General features: G+C 41.8%; 1 protein-coding gene across 6 annotated transcripts in view; it reads left to right on the top strand.

Annotated features, from left to right (window-relative positions):
- The window catches only part of ERBB4 (erb-b2 receptor tyrosine kinase 4), a 971,255-nt gene that overhangs the window by 724,179 nt on the left and 233,665 nt on the right, over positions 1-13,411 (top strand). For all 6 annotated transcript variants that reach the window (XM_043525750.1, XM_037912404.2, XM_043525751.1 and 3 more), the window contains exons 7-9: positions 4,012-4,153; positions 6,843-6,956; positions 8,531-8,657. In XM_043525750.1, coding sequence (XP_043381685.1) covers positions 4,012-4,153; positions 6,843-6,956; positions 8,531-8,657 — 383 coding nt within the window. The remainder of the gene's footprint in view (positions 1-4,011; positions 4,154-6,842; positions 6,957-8,530; positions 8,658-13,411) is intronic.

Below are 13,411 nucleotides of genomic sequence, written 5' to 3'. Positions count from 1 at the left end.
CCATTTTACAGCTGGGGGACTTGTTAAGTAACTTGCACAAGGCCACTTCAGAAGTCTGTGGCAGAGCTACGACTTGATCCCATATCTTCTGAGTCCCGATCTATCCCTTTAACCACACACCTATCCTTCCTGAAGTGTTAGGAGGCCATGTATTTGTTACAGTCTTATCTCTGTAACACCACAGTGCACAGGAGAAAATGTGGTTTCTACAGGCCATTGAACACTTCATATTTTTCTGGAGCTTCTCTGTAGCAATTATGGAAGTGGTACCCTTTGGGGCTGTAGTGGGGGACATGCAGGGACATTGGATCAACATCTTGGAGAAAATGTAGATATTTCCTTTTTAATTGAGATGTGCACCTTGAGTTTTCCCTATGCATTTTGTTGTTTGCTTTGCTTTCATATGCGTCTTGGGCACATTTAGAAACAAGTGCGGTAAGTTCTGCATATGTTAGTGAAACAGTGATGAGTGTACACAGAGTTTTACAGCAATAAATTAAAACTTCCTGAGTCTTCTAGATTGGTTTTTAATAGATTCTTCCTGGAAAGTGTCATCTCTTTGAGTAATGTATCATCGGTGTGCCTCATTCTGATTATGCATTTACTAAGGTCATCACCAGAGGATGGTCATGCTGGTGATGACGTACTTGCTAAGACAACGGTGGATGTAGAAAATGTGCTCAGGAAACAAAGTAAATTAGTCTTTATTAGTAAACAAAAGTACAGTTCAGGGTGCATTAAGAAACCCTTTGGCACATTATGGCAGCCTCTCGAAGCCTGTAATAATATCCTGTTGTAAAAATGTTTTTAATGTTGCTGGGAAAAGTTCTCCCATCCTCCTCGGCCCACTGGCGTTCATTAATCTGTGCATTCACCTTTGAAAGCAAGCCAATAGCCATCCTGTGGCATAGCTGTTTCATGGTATTTACACACACACAGGTTTAATGATGTTCTCAGACCTGGGGTGAAAATAAATCTGGAGTGGAGACATGATTCTCCTTTTAGGGCCTGATCCAACCACAGAACTTACCTTTATTGGGAATTAACTAAATCAAATGCACTGATTCTGGTGAATTAATGCTAGAGCTGTAAAATTATAGCCTATTTTCAAATACATGATTCTGATGAACCAAAAATGGCAGGTTCGGTTTAGATAGGCCAGGGAAGGGCAAACTTTTTGGCCCGAGGGCCACATCGGGGTTGTGAAACTCTATGGAGGGCCGGGTAGGGAAGGCTGTGCCTCCCCAAGTGGCCTTGCCCCCCGCCCCCTATCTGCCCCCTCCCACTTCCCGCCCCCTGACTGCCCCCCTCAGAACCCCCGACGCTTCCAAACCCCCTTGCTCCCTGTCACCTGAGATCCCCCCCGACCCTAACCGCCCCCCCCGGGACCCCACTCCTATCCAACCCCCCCCGCTGCCTTTCCCCTGACCTCCCCAACCCCTGTCCACACCCCCGACCCCTGACAGGCCCCCCCGGGACTCCCATGCCTATCCAACCCCCCCATTCCCTATCCCCTGACTGCCCCCCCGGAACTCCCTGCCCCTTATCCGACCTGCCCCCCCTCCCACTGCCCGCCCCCTTACCATGCCACTCAGAGCGATAAGAGCTCGCAGCCCCACCGCCTAGCCGGAGCCAGCCACGCCACCCACGCTGCCCAGCAGGAGCGGCGGGCCAGAGCACTGGTGGCATGGCGGCGTGGCTGCAGGAGAGGGGGGATAGCGGGGGAGGGGCCGGGGGCTAGCCTCCTCAGCTGGGAGCTCAGGGGCCGGGCAGGAAGCTCCCACGAGCTGGATGTGGCCCGCGGGCTGTAGTTTGCCCACCTCTGAGATAGTTTGTCAACTCAAGAGGATCATGGGAACCAAAGAACTCCATGCAAGTCTGACGATTTCATCCTGACTCTCCCAGGTGGGCCCTCTCCCTTCAGCAGCACTTATATATCCCCTTCTAGTCTTCTGGGGGAAAGGTATTACTACCTTCTCCCTTCCTGAAATCTTCAGGTTTGGCCCAGCTGGCCCCATCCTCATCCCACCTCTGTGATGCCTTCTGAGGCAACTCAGGCCCTGGACTGAGGTAAGGGCTTTTAGACGAGGCAGCAGAGCCAGAAGAGCCTTGCCCAGTCCTCCTGCTTCTGAATGTGAGAGGAGTGCTCTGAAGTTCCTCCCTGGATATGGGGGCTGTGACCCTTCTTGCTAGCTCTTTGAAGAAACAAGACAGAGAGAGGAACCAGCTGGCTATTTGCTGACCAGAACGCTGTATACCAAGGCCAAAGAGGTTTTGAGGCCATCAGGCTGCCGGAAGATATATAAAGTTACATGGGGAGGCACAATCCTATTGCCAACCGTACAAGGAGGATCCTGGGGCAGAATTGGGGTGACCTCCACTGGCCCAAATTATTTGCATAAACCTTTCATGTAAAACTTGCAACCAGACAGGATTTTTCTAATTTGAGAGTTTTTCTGTCTGCGTTTCTTATCAACTGTGACTGATACAATAGGCACGATACAGAATGGTAGAGAATGGAGAAATCAGTGTTTTCTCACATATCTAGGTACAAGTCTTGAATATTCAATTTATTTTTTCCCTAGGTTCATCTACCCTTTTTATCCACACACGTGACTCCTCATGTGTCAGGGCCTTGTCCTCTCTCAGTAATGTATGGTCGAGCCTGAATATTGAGTCCTATTTTCCCTTCCCAGTGTGTGAATTAACTGACCTGGATACACTTGCCACTTAGGAAAATGACCCCCTCCTGTGCTAGCTCAAAGGAAATGCTTATCCTCATTGCTGTCTAATTGGGAGTTTCAGTCCCCCTGTTGAACTGTGCCATGAGAGATCAGAAGGTTGGCCCTCTACAGCGCAGATCGTTAGTGTCTGTTCAGCCAGGATATGAGCAGCTTAAGTAGCTGTATGCTGTTGTCAGATTTGGAACTGCCTGTCAAGTTTGCCATTAGTTGATTGCTAATAGTAAGAAGAATAATGAAGAAAATAAGACTTCCCTTTTAGAAGATGTACTGGCATCAAGTTACATTTAAACTGAAAATGTTCATATGGGTTCAAAACGGATTGCTCAGGGCTTTGGACATATACATGTTTTAATAATAATATGTTTAATAATATCTTAAGAAGAAACTTAAGTGGTTAAACGCAGACAAAGAAAAAACAATCTGTCCCATCCACTGTAATTGCAACAATGCCTTTGTAGATAATGGATAGTCAAGGTTCTGCTCTGAAGTAAGTCAATTCAAAAGGAGGTATGACATGATCAACTTGCTTTCTTGTAAAAAGAATGAGGAGTTTGTAACTGAGTGTCCAGGGAGGTTGAAGTATTCTCCAACTGGCTTTTGAATGTTTTAATTCTTGAAGTTTGATTTGTGTCCATTTATTCTTTTGCCGAGAGACAGTCCGGTTTGGCCAATGTACATGGCAGAGGTGCCATGGTCAATCACAGACCTAAAAGTGGCAATTCTTCAACAAGAAAACTTCAAAAACAGACTCCAGTGAGAAACTGCAGAACTGCAATTAATTTGCAAACTGGACACCATCAAATTAGGCTTGAATAAAGACTAGGAGTGGATGGGTCATTACACAAACTGAAAACTATTTCCTCATGCTAATTATCTCCCCTACTGTTACTCACACCTTCCTGTCAACTGTTTGAAATGGGCCATCCTGATGATCACTACAAAAGTTTTTTTTCTCCTGCTTATAATAACCTACCTTAATTGATTTGTCTCATTAGGGTTGGTATGGCAACCCCCATCTTTTCATGTTCTCTGTGTGTGTGTGTGTATATATATATATATATATATATATATATATATATATATATATATATAATCTTCCTACTGTATTTTCCACTCCATGCATCTGATGAAGTGGGTTTTAGCCCATGAAAGCTTATGCCCAAATAAATTTGTTAGTCTCTAAGGTGCCACAAGTCCTCCCTCGTTCTTTTTGCTGATACAGACTAACACGGCTACCCCTCTGAAACCTTGCTTCCTTGTGTTTCAGGCCTGCATGAATTTCAACGACAGCGGAGCATGTGTCACTCAGTGCCCCCAGACTTTTGTCTACAATCCCACCACCTTCCAGCTGGAGCACAACCACAATGCCAAATACACCTACGGAGCTTTTTGTGTCAAAAAGTGCCCACGTAAGTTACATGATGCCTGCCTTTTTCACACTGTCATTGAAGTGCAAGTTGTGCAACTCCGCATGAAGACAACACTATTAAGAAACCATTGCTAGGCAATGTTAAGTTTAAAGCTAAGTAAATTGTGTAATAGCTCCAGGTATGCTCTTTGGCAGTCAAACCTTGAAGTTATATGTTAATCAAAGAGAGTGACATTTTGGGATGCTGTTATAAAAATGCCCTGTACTAGGGCCCAAGGGGGCGGGGGGGGGGACTTAAGTGGCTTTCAGTTTTTATGACTAACGCTTATTATGTTTATGTTCTTATTTGGGCTTTGGTAACCTTAGGAAGTATCCTTTATTGAGTAAAGCAGAAAATCTGTACTAAATGAAAAAGGTTTTATAAAGGTAGAAATTCTAGTTTCAGTAAAAAACTTGTTTATATAAATTATATGCATGCTAGATGTTAGTTAACTAGGAGGATATTCAGATATTCTCTTTCCCCCAAAAAGATGAAGACTAGTTAGTTCTGACCCTTCTTCCCCAAATTTAGAAATGAGTCATTAATTTTGTAACCCTCCTTTTTCTTAAATTCAAGAGTTTAATAATCCACTATTCCAGTTTTGGGTTATCTCTAACTTATAACGATACTTTATACAGTACAAATTCTGAATACAATCCTTAAAGCATTAGGAAAAGCACTGTCATATTTTGACAAGGGCATTCTATCCTGTCCTGTCCTGTTCTATTCCAGTTCCTATTCTGAGCCCATGGCCAGGGTATCTGAGTTTTTTCATCAGTATTTTCCCCCATCTTGTTACTGTGCATCCTTTGATGATACAAACAAATGTAAAATGTGTGCTAGTCTAAAATCTTCATTATGATGGAAGTAAGCTGTCTGTTTCTTAAAGGAAATAAAACTGTAAAAGAATGCTGAAATTAACAGGGGAGACCACCAAGCATCACTCCCATAGAGGGTCCTCCTATTCCACTCCAGAAACATCTTCCCTCCATTGAAACCCCAGGACGAGAGCTGGACACACACATTTGCAGTTAATTGTTTTAAGGATAATATTCTGGCAGTTTCAATTAATATTATTCTAAAGGATTCATTCAACCAGATGTACCTAAGATCCAACTTCTTTACCTTTGGTGCCTTCAGGTGCCTACCGGAACTAAGAATCAACACAAATCTCTTCATTTTTTTCTTTAAGTGACAGGCACCTTTCTTTAACCTTGCCTTCTCTCACATAACCATGTAGCTGTGTGTGTGTGTGAGAGAGCACATGCACGCATAACAAAAATCCAAACAAAACACACACACTGCCCTGCACACACTTCTTCCCCTGGGGAGAGGATGAGAGAAGAACTATGACACAGATACTAGTCACATTGCTTAATGCACTGCTGGAAAGTCCAGGGATACTAAAATGATCGGCACAGTGTAAAGACCTCTATAGAATAGGTGGAGATTAGTGTCATTCCACCGGTAACTGGAAGGCCTTCTTCTTGGCCTATAGGGATGAGGGCTGGTTTCATGCTGGGTTGACACATGATATAGCCATTCAGTTTCATCTACCCATGTTTGCAGAAAGCCCTCACCCTCAGCCCCAGGCTGATTTGCAGTTGGCTTGAGAATTTTTGCACATATTGTGCACAGCTCTAATCATGGCATAAAATTAAGTGCAAGTGTAATGGCAACAGACCCCGGTCGTCAGCAAACCTGGGACCTCTGGAGCTTAGTGCGTGAGCCTCTACCGCATGAGCTAAAAGCCAACTGGCTGTTAGCTGAAGCTGTAGAGCAGACTTGTATTTCTCTCGCTCTCCCTCTCCCCCCCCCCGCCCCCCCCCAGTGCCATTAGATGGGACAGAACACCACACCCAGAAGGTGTGTGGGTTACACAAGTTTATTGGCCACCATTAAAATCGTAGCAGTTATCACACTGTAGAATTTACCGCTACTGTGGTATTCCGTATAATTGCAATGGGGAAAACCATGATCATTGTGGTAACAATTAAAAACTGTGACTCTTAATATCAAGTACTAAATTCTTCCACTGTTACTTACATTGAGTAGTAGCATACTCTAGGAGCAGTGCCACTGATTTCAGCAATAGCTCCATTATGTAAATGGTACCCAATATACTTGCAGTCTATGGAAACAAAAGATAGCTGGCATATAGGATATTTTCCCCCAAAAAGTCTAAGATAACTCACTCTCTCTTGGTAGTTTCAGGTATTTAAAATCGACAACTCTTCATTAGTTTTTATTTCCACAGTATGTTTCTTCTCAAGGCCCTATATACAGGACACATGGGTATTGTAGGCATGTATGTGACTTCTGTTGAAGTCCTTCAGACAGATATCTGCCCGTTGCTGTATTTTCAGCAGTTGGATTCAAAAGGGATGACAATATTTTCAAAACATTTTTCAAAATCATATTGGGTAAAATTGTCATAAAGGTTTGCGTCACGTAGGTGCCTACATCCTATTTTCAGAGGTGACATGGGCCCCGAGGAGAATCGGTCTCTATAACTTTCAGTGGGACTTAGGCTCCTAAGTACGTAACTCACTTAGGAGCGCCTGAAAATCTTACCCGTCATTAAAATACTCAAGGCCATAATTAACTCATATTGATTTTCAGAACCCCCCAAATCATGATCCAGTATTACTTACTGGCTTGTTTTTGAGCACTGCACTATTTCTTTCAGATAACTTTGTGGTAGATTCCAGCTCTTGTGTACGTGCCTGTCCCAGCTCCAAGATGGAGGTTGAAGAAAATGGTATAAAGATGTGCAAACCCTGCACTGACATTTGTCCTAAAGGTAGGTTATCATTTATTATAGCCTTGCTTGAATTTACTCTGTACTCTCGTAGAGCAAAGCAGGGTATTACTTTTAAATTAAGTGTATTCATGAATAAGTTCTAGGATATCCAGTACTAAATGCCTTTGGGCATCCACAGAGTAGAACTACAATGGCTGCCATGAGAAGAGTATTCCAAAAGATAATGTAGTGCAGGATTATCGCTGGACTATGGTAATATCGTCAAAAGGCACATTTCTTCTTTGGGAAAAGTAGGGATAGTTTTTGGACATTTGAGTGGAATAGACCTGTAGGTTTTTATTATTGGTGGTGGTTGGAATTTGTTAATGTTCACTGGTTTGAAAGAGTATCTGTTGGAACCTTTCAGGACCATTTCCAAAGCCCTGATTCTTCACTACCTTTATTGTCATCTTTGTGGGATGTCCCAGCAAACTGCTCGTACAACTGCTGGGTTTCTGCTCTCTCAAAGCAGAGACCTGAGATCTCCTGCCTCCTCTCTGAATGGCTTTGAGAGACGAGACCCTCTCCTTTCCCTCCAGTAGCATTGATGAAATATCTAAATCCCTCCTCTGCCTCACCAGGAAGCTTCCAGGTGGAAACCTGAGTCATTTTGCCTTCCCAACAGCTCTGTGTCTATGGGAGACTTGAGGCTTCTTCTTGCTATGTGGAGGTTTCAGCAGCAATGGGAACAAAATACTGCCAATTTTCCTTACCACAAACCTGTTTCATAACAGGGGAGATTCTAGCTAGCTCACCAGACAGCTACATAAAATCTGGTCCAATCAGCAAACAGCTACCCCACACAGGGCATCATGAAACAGATAAATGCAAGGACTTCTGCCTTATGCTGATCAATACAACTAGCCTTACCATGTTCAAAATTGAATGCAAAATTCATCTACACAACATAGCTTTCCTGCAACAGACACCTCTTTCCCACATAGGCACATGTGCATGTACACACCATTTGCCATTCAAGTGCTTACTCTGACCTGTTGGGCAGAAGGAGAGAAATGACTGATTGTCATTTAAACACCTTGGAGGGGCTCAGATGCTTTGCTGATAGCTGTCACTGTTAGAGCCTAGTTAGGCAGGTAGATAGATATGTTGTCTTATTGTGTAATCTAGGCAACTGGATGTTCCTATGGGCAATGTATACCCCAGAGCATACAAGGTTGGAATTAACTGGCCATAAGGACCCTGTAGGGAAGTTTCTAGCACTGTTGCCCCCTTATGAAAGATACAACAGCCAAGCAATGATGCTAACGAGGCAAGAGTCTTTCCAGGCCCAGTTGGAATGTCAGTTGGATGGTGAAAGGGAATGAAGATGCCATTGGCACTTCCTGCCTAAAAAGTCTATATCACAAGTACTCAGCGATATTTTTCACGCCTTCGGAAGTTTGTCCTCATGTTCATGTTGAGGGGCGGGCAACGGCTCAAATTGATTCTTGTTTTACCAGAACCATTCTGCCCATCCCTGGAGGAAATGAAAGCTCAGGTGAATAAGGAGCAAACATTTATTGATTCATTTAATCTTGTTGCGAGTTGTTTTCATGGGGTTCTTGTTTTGGCAGCATGTGATGGCATCGGCACAGGGAGTTTGACGTCCGCTCAAACTGTTGACTCCAACAACATTGACAAGTTCATAAACTGTACCAAGATCAACGGGAACCTGATCTTTCTTGTCACTGGGATTCATGGGTGAGCACTAACACATTTTTGCACAGTATGTTACAGGTCTGGCTGCGGGACAGAACTAGCTGTGGACACTTCTGATTTGTATGGTTGTAGGAATGCTTGACTAAAGAGAAGCCCTGAGATAAATTGGTTTTCTGCTCACTTTTTGAAGTGCTGGTACTGCCAGCTTGATTCTCACATTCAGCTTTTATGAAACAAAGGATAAGAAAGAAAGTTTGTGCTGGGAAAAGGAAAAACAATTGGGTCATATGTTCAGTTTAGGAGACCCTGGCTGCTGGATTGGAGTGACAGCTGGTCAGGGATTGTGGGGAGAGAACAGTTCACTTCCACTGATTTTCTTATCTTGAACTAAAAATGGGCCTAATCTGCAAAATCTGCAAAAAAGATCTGAGGGAAGAACCTTAATTGATTTAAATGGCCATAACTCCCTTGCCTATGAGAATGCACAGCAGCTGAAGATCCACCGCCTAGACTTTGAACATAAGACAAGATATGGCTGTGAAATGTGCATTCAAGTTTGTATTGCAAATACCCACAATGCTCAAGCGGGTTGTATCTCCTGTGTTTCGGTTCAGACATATCTGTACCTTGAATCCTTCCAAGCATTATCAAAGGTTCGGAGACAATTTTAGAGAGAGAGTTATAAGAACCAAGTTTGAGTTGGTTATATCTTGCTTAAGGAAGGTATACCAAAGAGTTAATCAGCACTTTAGATTATGTTTTGGTGCCTCATTTGGTCACCATTAAAGTCAACAGTTATCACTAATGATGTTATCTTGTATGAATGGCCATCATGTCCCAAATGAAAGGCCTCCTGGGGAAAGAAATTCTGTGTTTTAGATATAGGTGACGGTAGCTAGCCGTTTTCTCACACAGTCTTCCTTCCATCCTGAAAGGATTATCTTTGGTAGGACAAAATATGATTAGCTCTCCTTTTTAATTCAGCCCTCATGTGAGCGTCAGTCATCAGCCAAGATGAATTAAGGAGCCACTTTGGTGAGGTATAACAGTACCCATCATAGAGAACAAAATCCAGCAGATAGATTAGCAGTCAAGTACGTGGTAACGTTGCTGTTATGACTATAAGTACTTTGCTGTTATGAGTGTAATTTCTTTCTTTGCTGTATGGTAACAACAAAGACTATTCAATTATCTCTGCCACTACATAGCTTTTAAATCTTTACATCTGATCTGTAGGCTCCTTAAAGTTTTCAGCATCAGATGTTGAGAGCTGAGATCTAATTACCGTTCCCATGCCAAATCGATGCTTGCAACTTTGCCGCCGCATGGGGAAAGCATGGTTAACAACACTACAACAAAGGATCTGAAACCAAATTTTGACATGACTAATAGTGGTGGATTTTTCCATAGTCGTCCTGTGTGTTCTGGTATGTAGGAAAATCATAATGGCCTATATCAGGATGTATCTTTCAGACTGCCCTTAGGGATGAGGCGAAAGAAGCCTGATTCCATAATATTTGAATTTGTTATAGGGGCCAATTGTAGTGCACCGTCACCTACAGCATGATCCAGAGCACACTGAGGTCAGTGTAAAGACTCCATGGGAGTTGGATCGGGACCCTAGAGCTTGATGGTGATAAAACAGGGAAGTTAAAGTTTGACTGTATAGATGGTCTTATCTCTAACGTGCAGGGACTACAGCGTGAAAGGTTAATATAGCATGGGATAAAGCATAGGAATGGATAAAGAACCAGGTGTAAGCGATTCAAAGTGCTGCGGCAGACTTGGGGAATCACTGAAGAGGGTCACCCAGGAGTCAATGGTCACACCTCACACTTTCTAATATGTACAAATGGCCAACCAAGGAGGCTGCGATAAATTTGTTAAACTCACATGATAGAAAGGAGGTTAGAAAACACAAGAAAGGCAGCAAGAAAAATGTAAGAGAGTCTGAACATATTGTGTGCTTTAGCCGATGCATTAAGTGACATGCAATTTTGAGTATTTTTAGGGTATTAGCTGCAAAAATGTAGAACAGAACTATGAGCTGAATTGTGCTCACGAATCTCTGTAGCATTAAGCAAGAGGTTGGGGCAAAAATGACCTTGGAATAAAATCATATTCTCTGAAAAAGGATCTAAATTATGGACTAGAAATAAAAGACAAGCACAAAAGCTAAAATATATTGCTGTGTTGGAACAGTGGAATATAAGCTTGTGACATTCATGTTGAAACCATACCATGCTCTCATCAGTGCCCCGCATGAAAAGACTAATACTAGTCTTAAGCAGCACAGTGGACTTAATCTTGAGCATTACATTGGAAATAGGCCACAGATCTTGAAAAGAACAGGCTGGAGAAATATGCATCATTTTTGAAAAAAGAAGAGCTCAGAGAATGAATTAAAATAACATTATAGTGCAGGGGCTTTTGTTTGTTTGTTTAAATTTATTAAATTTTACAAAGTATATTTACAGAAAAGAAGTTACAAGAGCAGAAACAACTTGCAAAATAGAATTAAACAAAATGTACATTAAATAAATTGACAGTGTATTGCAATAATAATCAAATACATATTTGTCACTCATCATTTTAAAAAGGAAGTTGTTTCCATGAGTGCATATATTCAGGATGAATTCTAGCTTATTCTCTTTAGAAATGTATACTCTCTCATATTTCAAGTCGTAGGAATTAAGAGTCTGTGGGGAACGGGGAATTAAGAGGAGTTTTTACAGTGGGGGAGAATCATTTTAATTGCAGAGGTCATTAAAAGCATGTGTGCATGTGTGTGTTTTTTTAAATACTTTGCCTAATGAAGTACAAGATGCTCATTTGTATTTTACCCTCACTTGGTGGAGAGTTGACTGTTAACTATTTAAATAGTATTGGCTCTTTGATTAATAGATACATATAGTATACTACCCTTCCCTTTTCTAGAGCAGCTTTGTAAAAATATTGCATCTCCACTCTTTTGATTCATTTGTTAGTTTACAAGACCTGTTAAGATAGTAAATAGCCCATTGACGTCAATGGATGTTACCTTTCCATTAACTTCAATAGGCTTTGGATAATGCGCGTAGTCTTTGTCAGTGTTAATACACGGCTTCTCCCTAAGTGTATGGGTGAAGTGAACTTCATTAATACATGTGTGTACAATCTGGCAATCTGAGACTGAGAAAGCATTGGCTGAAATACAGAATGAGACACCTTTATCATCCAGAGGTACTGGCTGCGATGTGTGGTCTGGAAGCTTTGTAGTTTTAAAAAATAGTATGCCTTGAGAAAAAATGTCACTGAAATCATTTCCATAAGCTCACTCTAAATAATTTTTAATACCTAACCACAGACACGGGGGTTGGAATTCAGGAATGGAAATTCATAGAAAAAGAGAACCCAGAGCAGTTTGCGCAAAAAATTTTTAGAACACTAAATGTGCAGAATGTATCCCCACCAGCAATGCTGGTGATGCGGTATTTCCAGGACTGCTTTGTTACCACCTTTCAAGAAGCGAGGATTAAAATACATATGAGGCTAGCTGGGACCCAAAATTCTTTGTGTGTTCTTATGATCACACATAGAAGGTGCTAAATGAAGGAAACTATCAATAGGAAGTTGGCCCTTGCAGTATGAAGTTAGTGAACTGCGGCTCACTTGTTCTCTACAAGTCCCATAATAAGACAGTTTAGTTTAATAAAGGCACTGGTACATGAGAGGTATTCATTTATGGCCTGATTCAAAGCCTCTTAAAGTCAGTCAGAGGACTGTCATTGACTTCAGTGGCCTTTGGATCAGGTTCTTAATCTCCTGTGTTTGGAGAGAAAGCTCAGGTAAGATTGAGCTAACATCAGCATGCACAGAAAATGCATCTTCAGTGATTTTTACGTGCAATGGCAATAAAAATAAGTGGCCTAACGATAAAATATAATTGGAATAGCTGGGGAAGAATGTATTATCCTACAGTTTTGTAAGAAGAGAAAATGGTTATATAAGATACATTGGCTTCACTTCTTTATTGGTGTGAACTTTTTTTGTCCTAAAATACTCACTGATATTGGGATGGGGATGTTTTATCTAGTAGTCTCATGTTTAGCAAAGAGAGCTTTTTTAAAATTAATGGATTTCAAAAGAAAAATTATATTTCTATGCTGAATCCTCAAAACCTGCCATCTTTTTTTACGAGAGCTCCAATTTGCTAAAATTAAGTGTACAGTATTTCTGTGGTCCACTGGGCTTTAGGTTAAGTTCCAGAGCTCATTTCACTCCTGCTCACCTGGAAATGCTCTCTGTAAAGGTTAGAAGTAACCCCCATTACTCTGTCACTGCACTTAATCCTGAGGGTTTGCCTCTAAAGGCAGCATGTTTGATTACCCTTGTATACCAATCCCAAGCGCGACGTCTCTTGGAAAGGCAAATGAGATGTTGGGAATGCATACTTCACCTTTTCTGAGGTTGCCTTCCATCCCGGGGATGTATTTTTCTTTTTTTTAAAGAATGCAAACATTCCATAGCACAGTATTACACAAGAACCTTTCCTTGTACTTTGTTCAGATCAGCATTTTCATATAAGTATTCTTCTATGGAGGGCTCACAGTGTAATAAAGTTTACATTAAGGGGGTATCTTTCAGGAGAATGTTCTCTTACTTTCTTTTATTTGCTGTGATAGGCAAAGGGTCATGAAATAAGACAACTCCAGCATTGTCTGCACTAGCATATTCTGGCTAAGACTTTTAAATTTCTTTTGAGCACCTCAATTTTGGGGTGGCAAACTTGAAACACCTTGGAGAAAGCCTGATTT

This window comes from Chelonia mydas, chromosome 11, assembly GCF_015237465.2.
Source record: "Chelonia mydas isolate rCheMyd1 chromosome 11, rCheMyd1.pri.v2, whole genome shotgun sequence".
Taxonomy (NCBI): domain Eukaryota; kingdom Metazoa; phylum Chordata; order Testudines; family Cheloniidae; genus Chelonia; species Chelonia mydas.
Note: the sequence above shows the minus strand (reverse complement) of the source record. Positions and strands in the feature narration are given on the sequence as shown.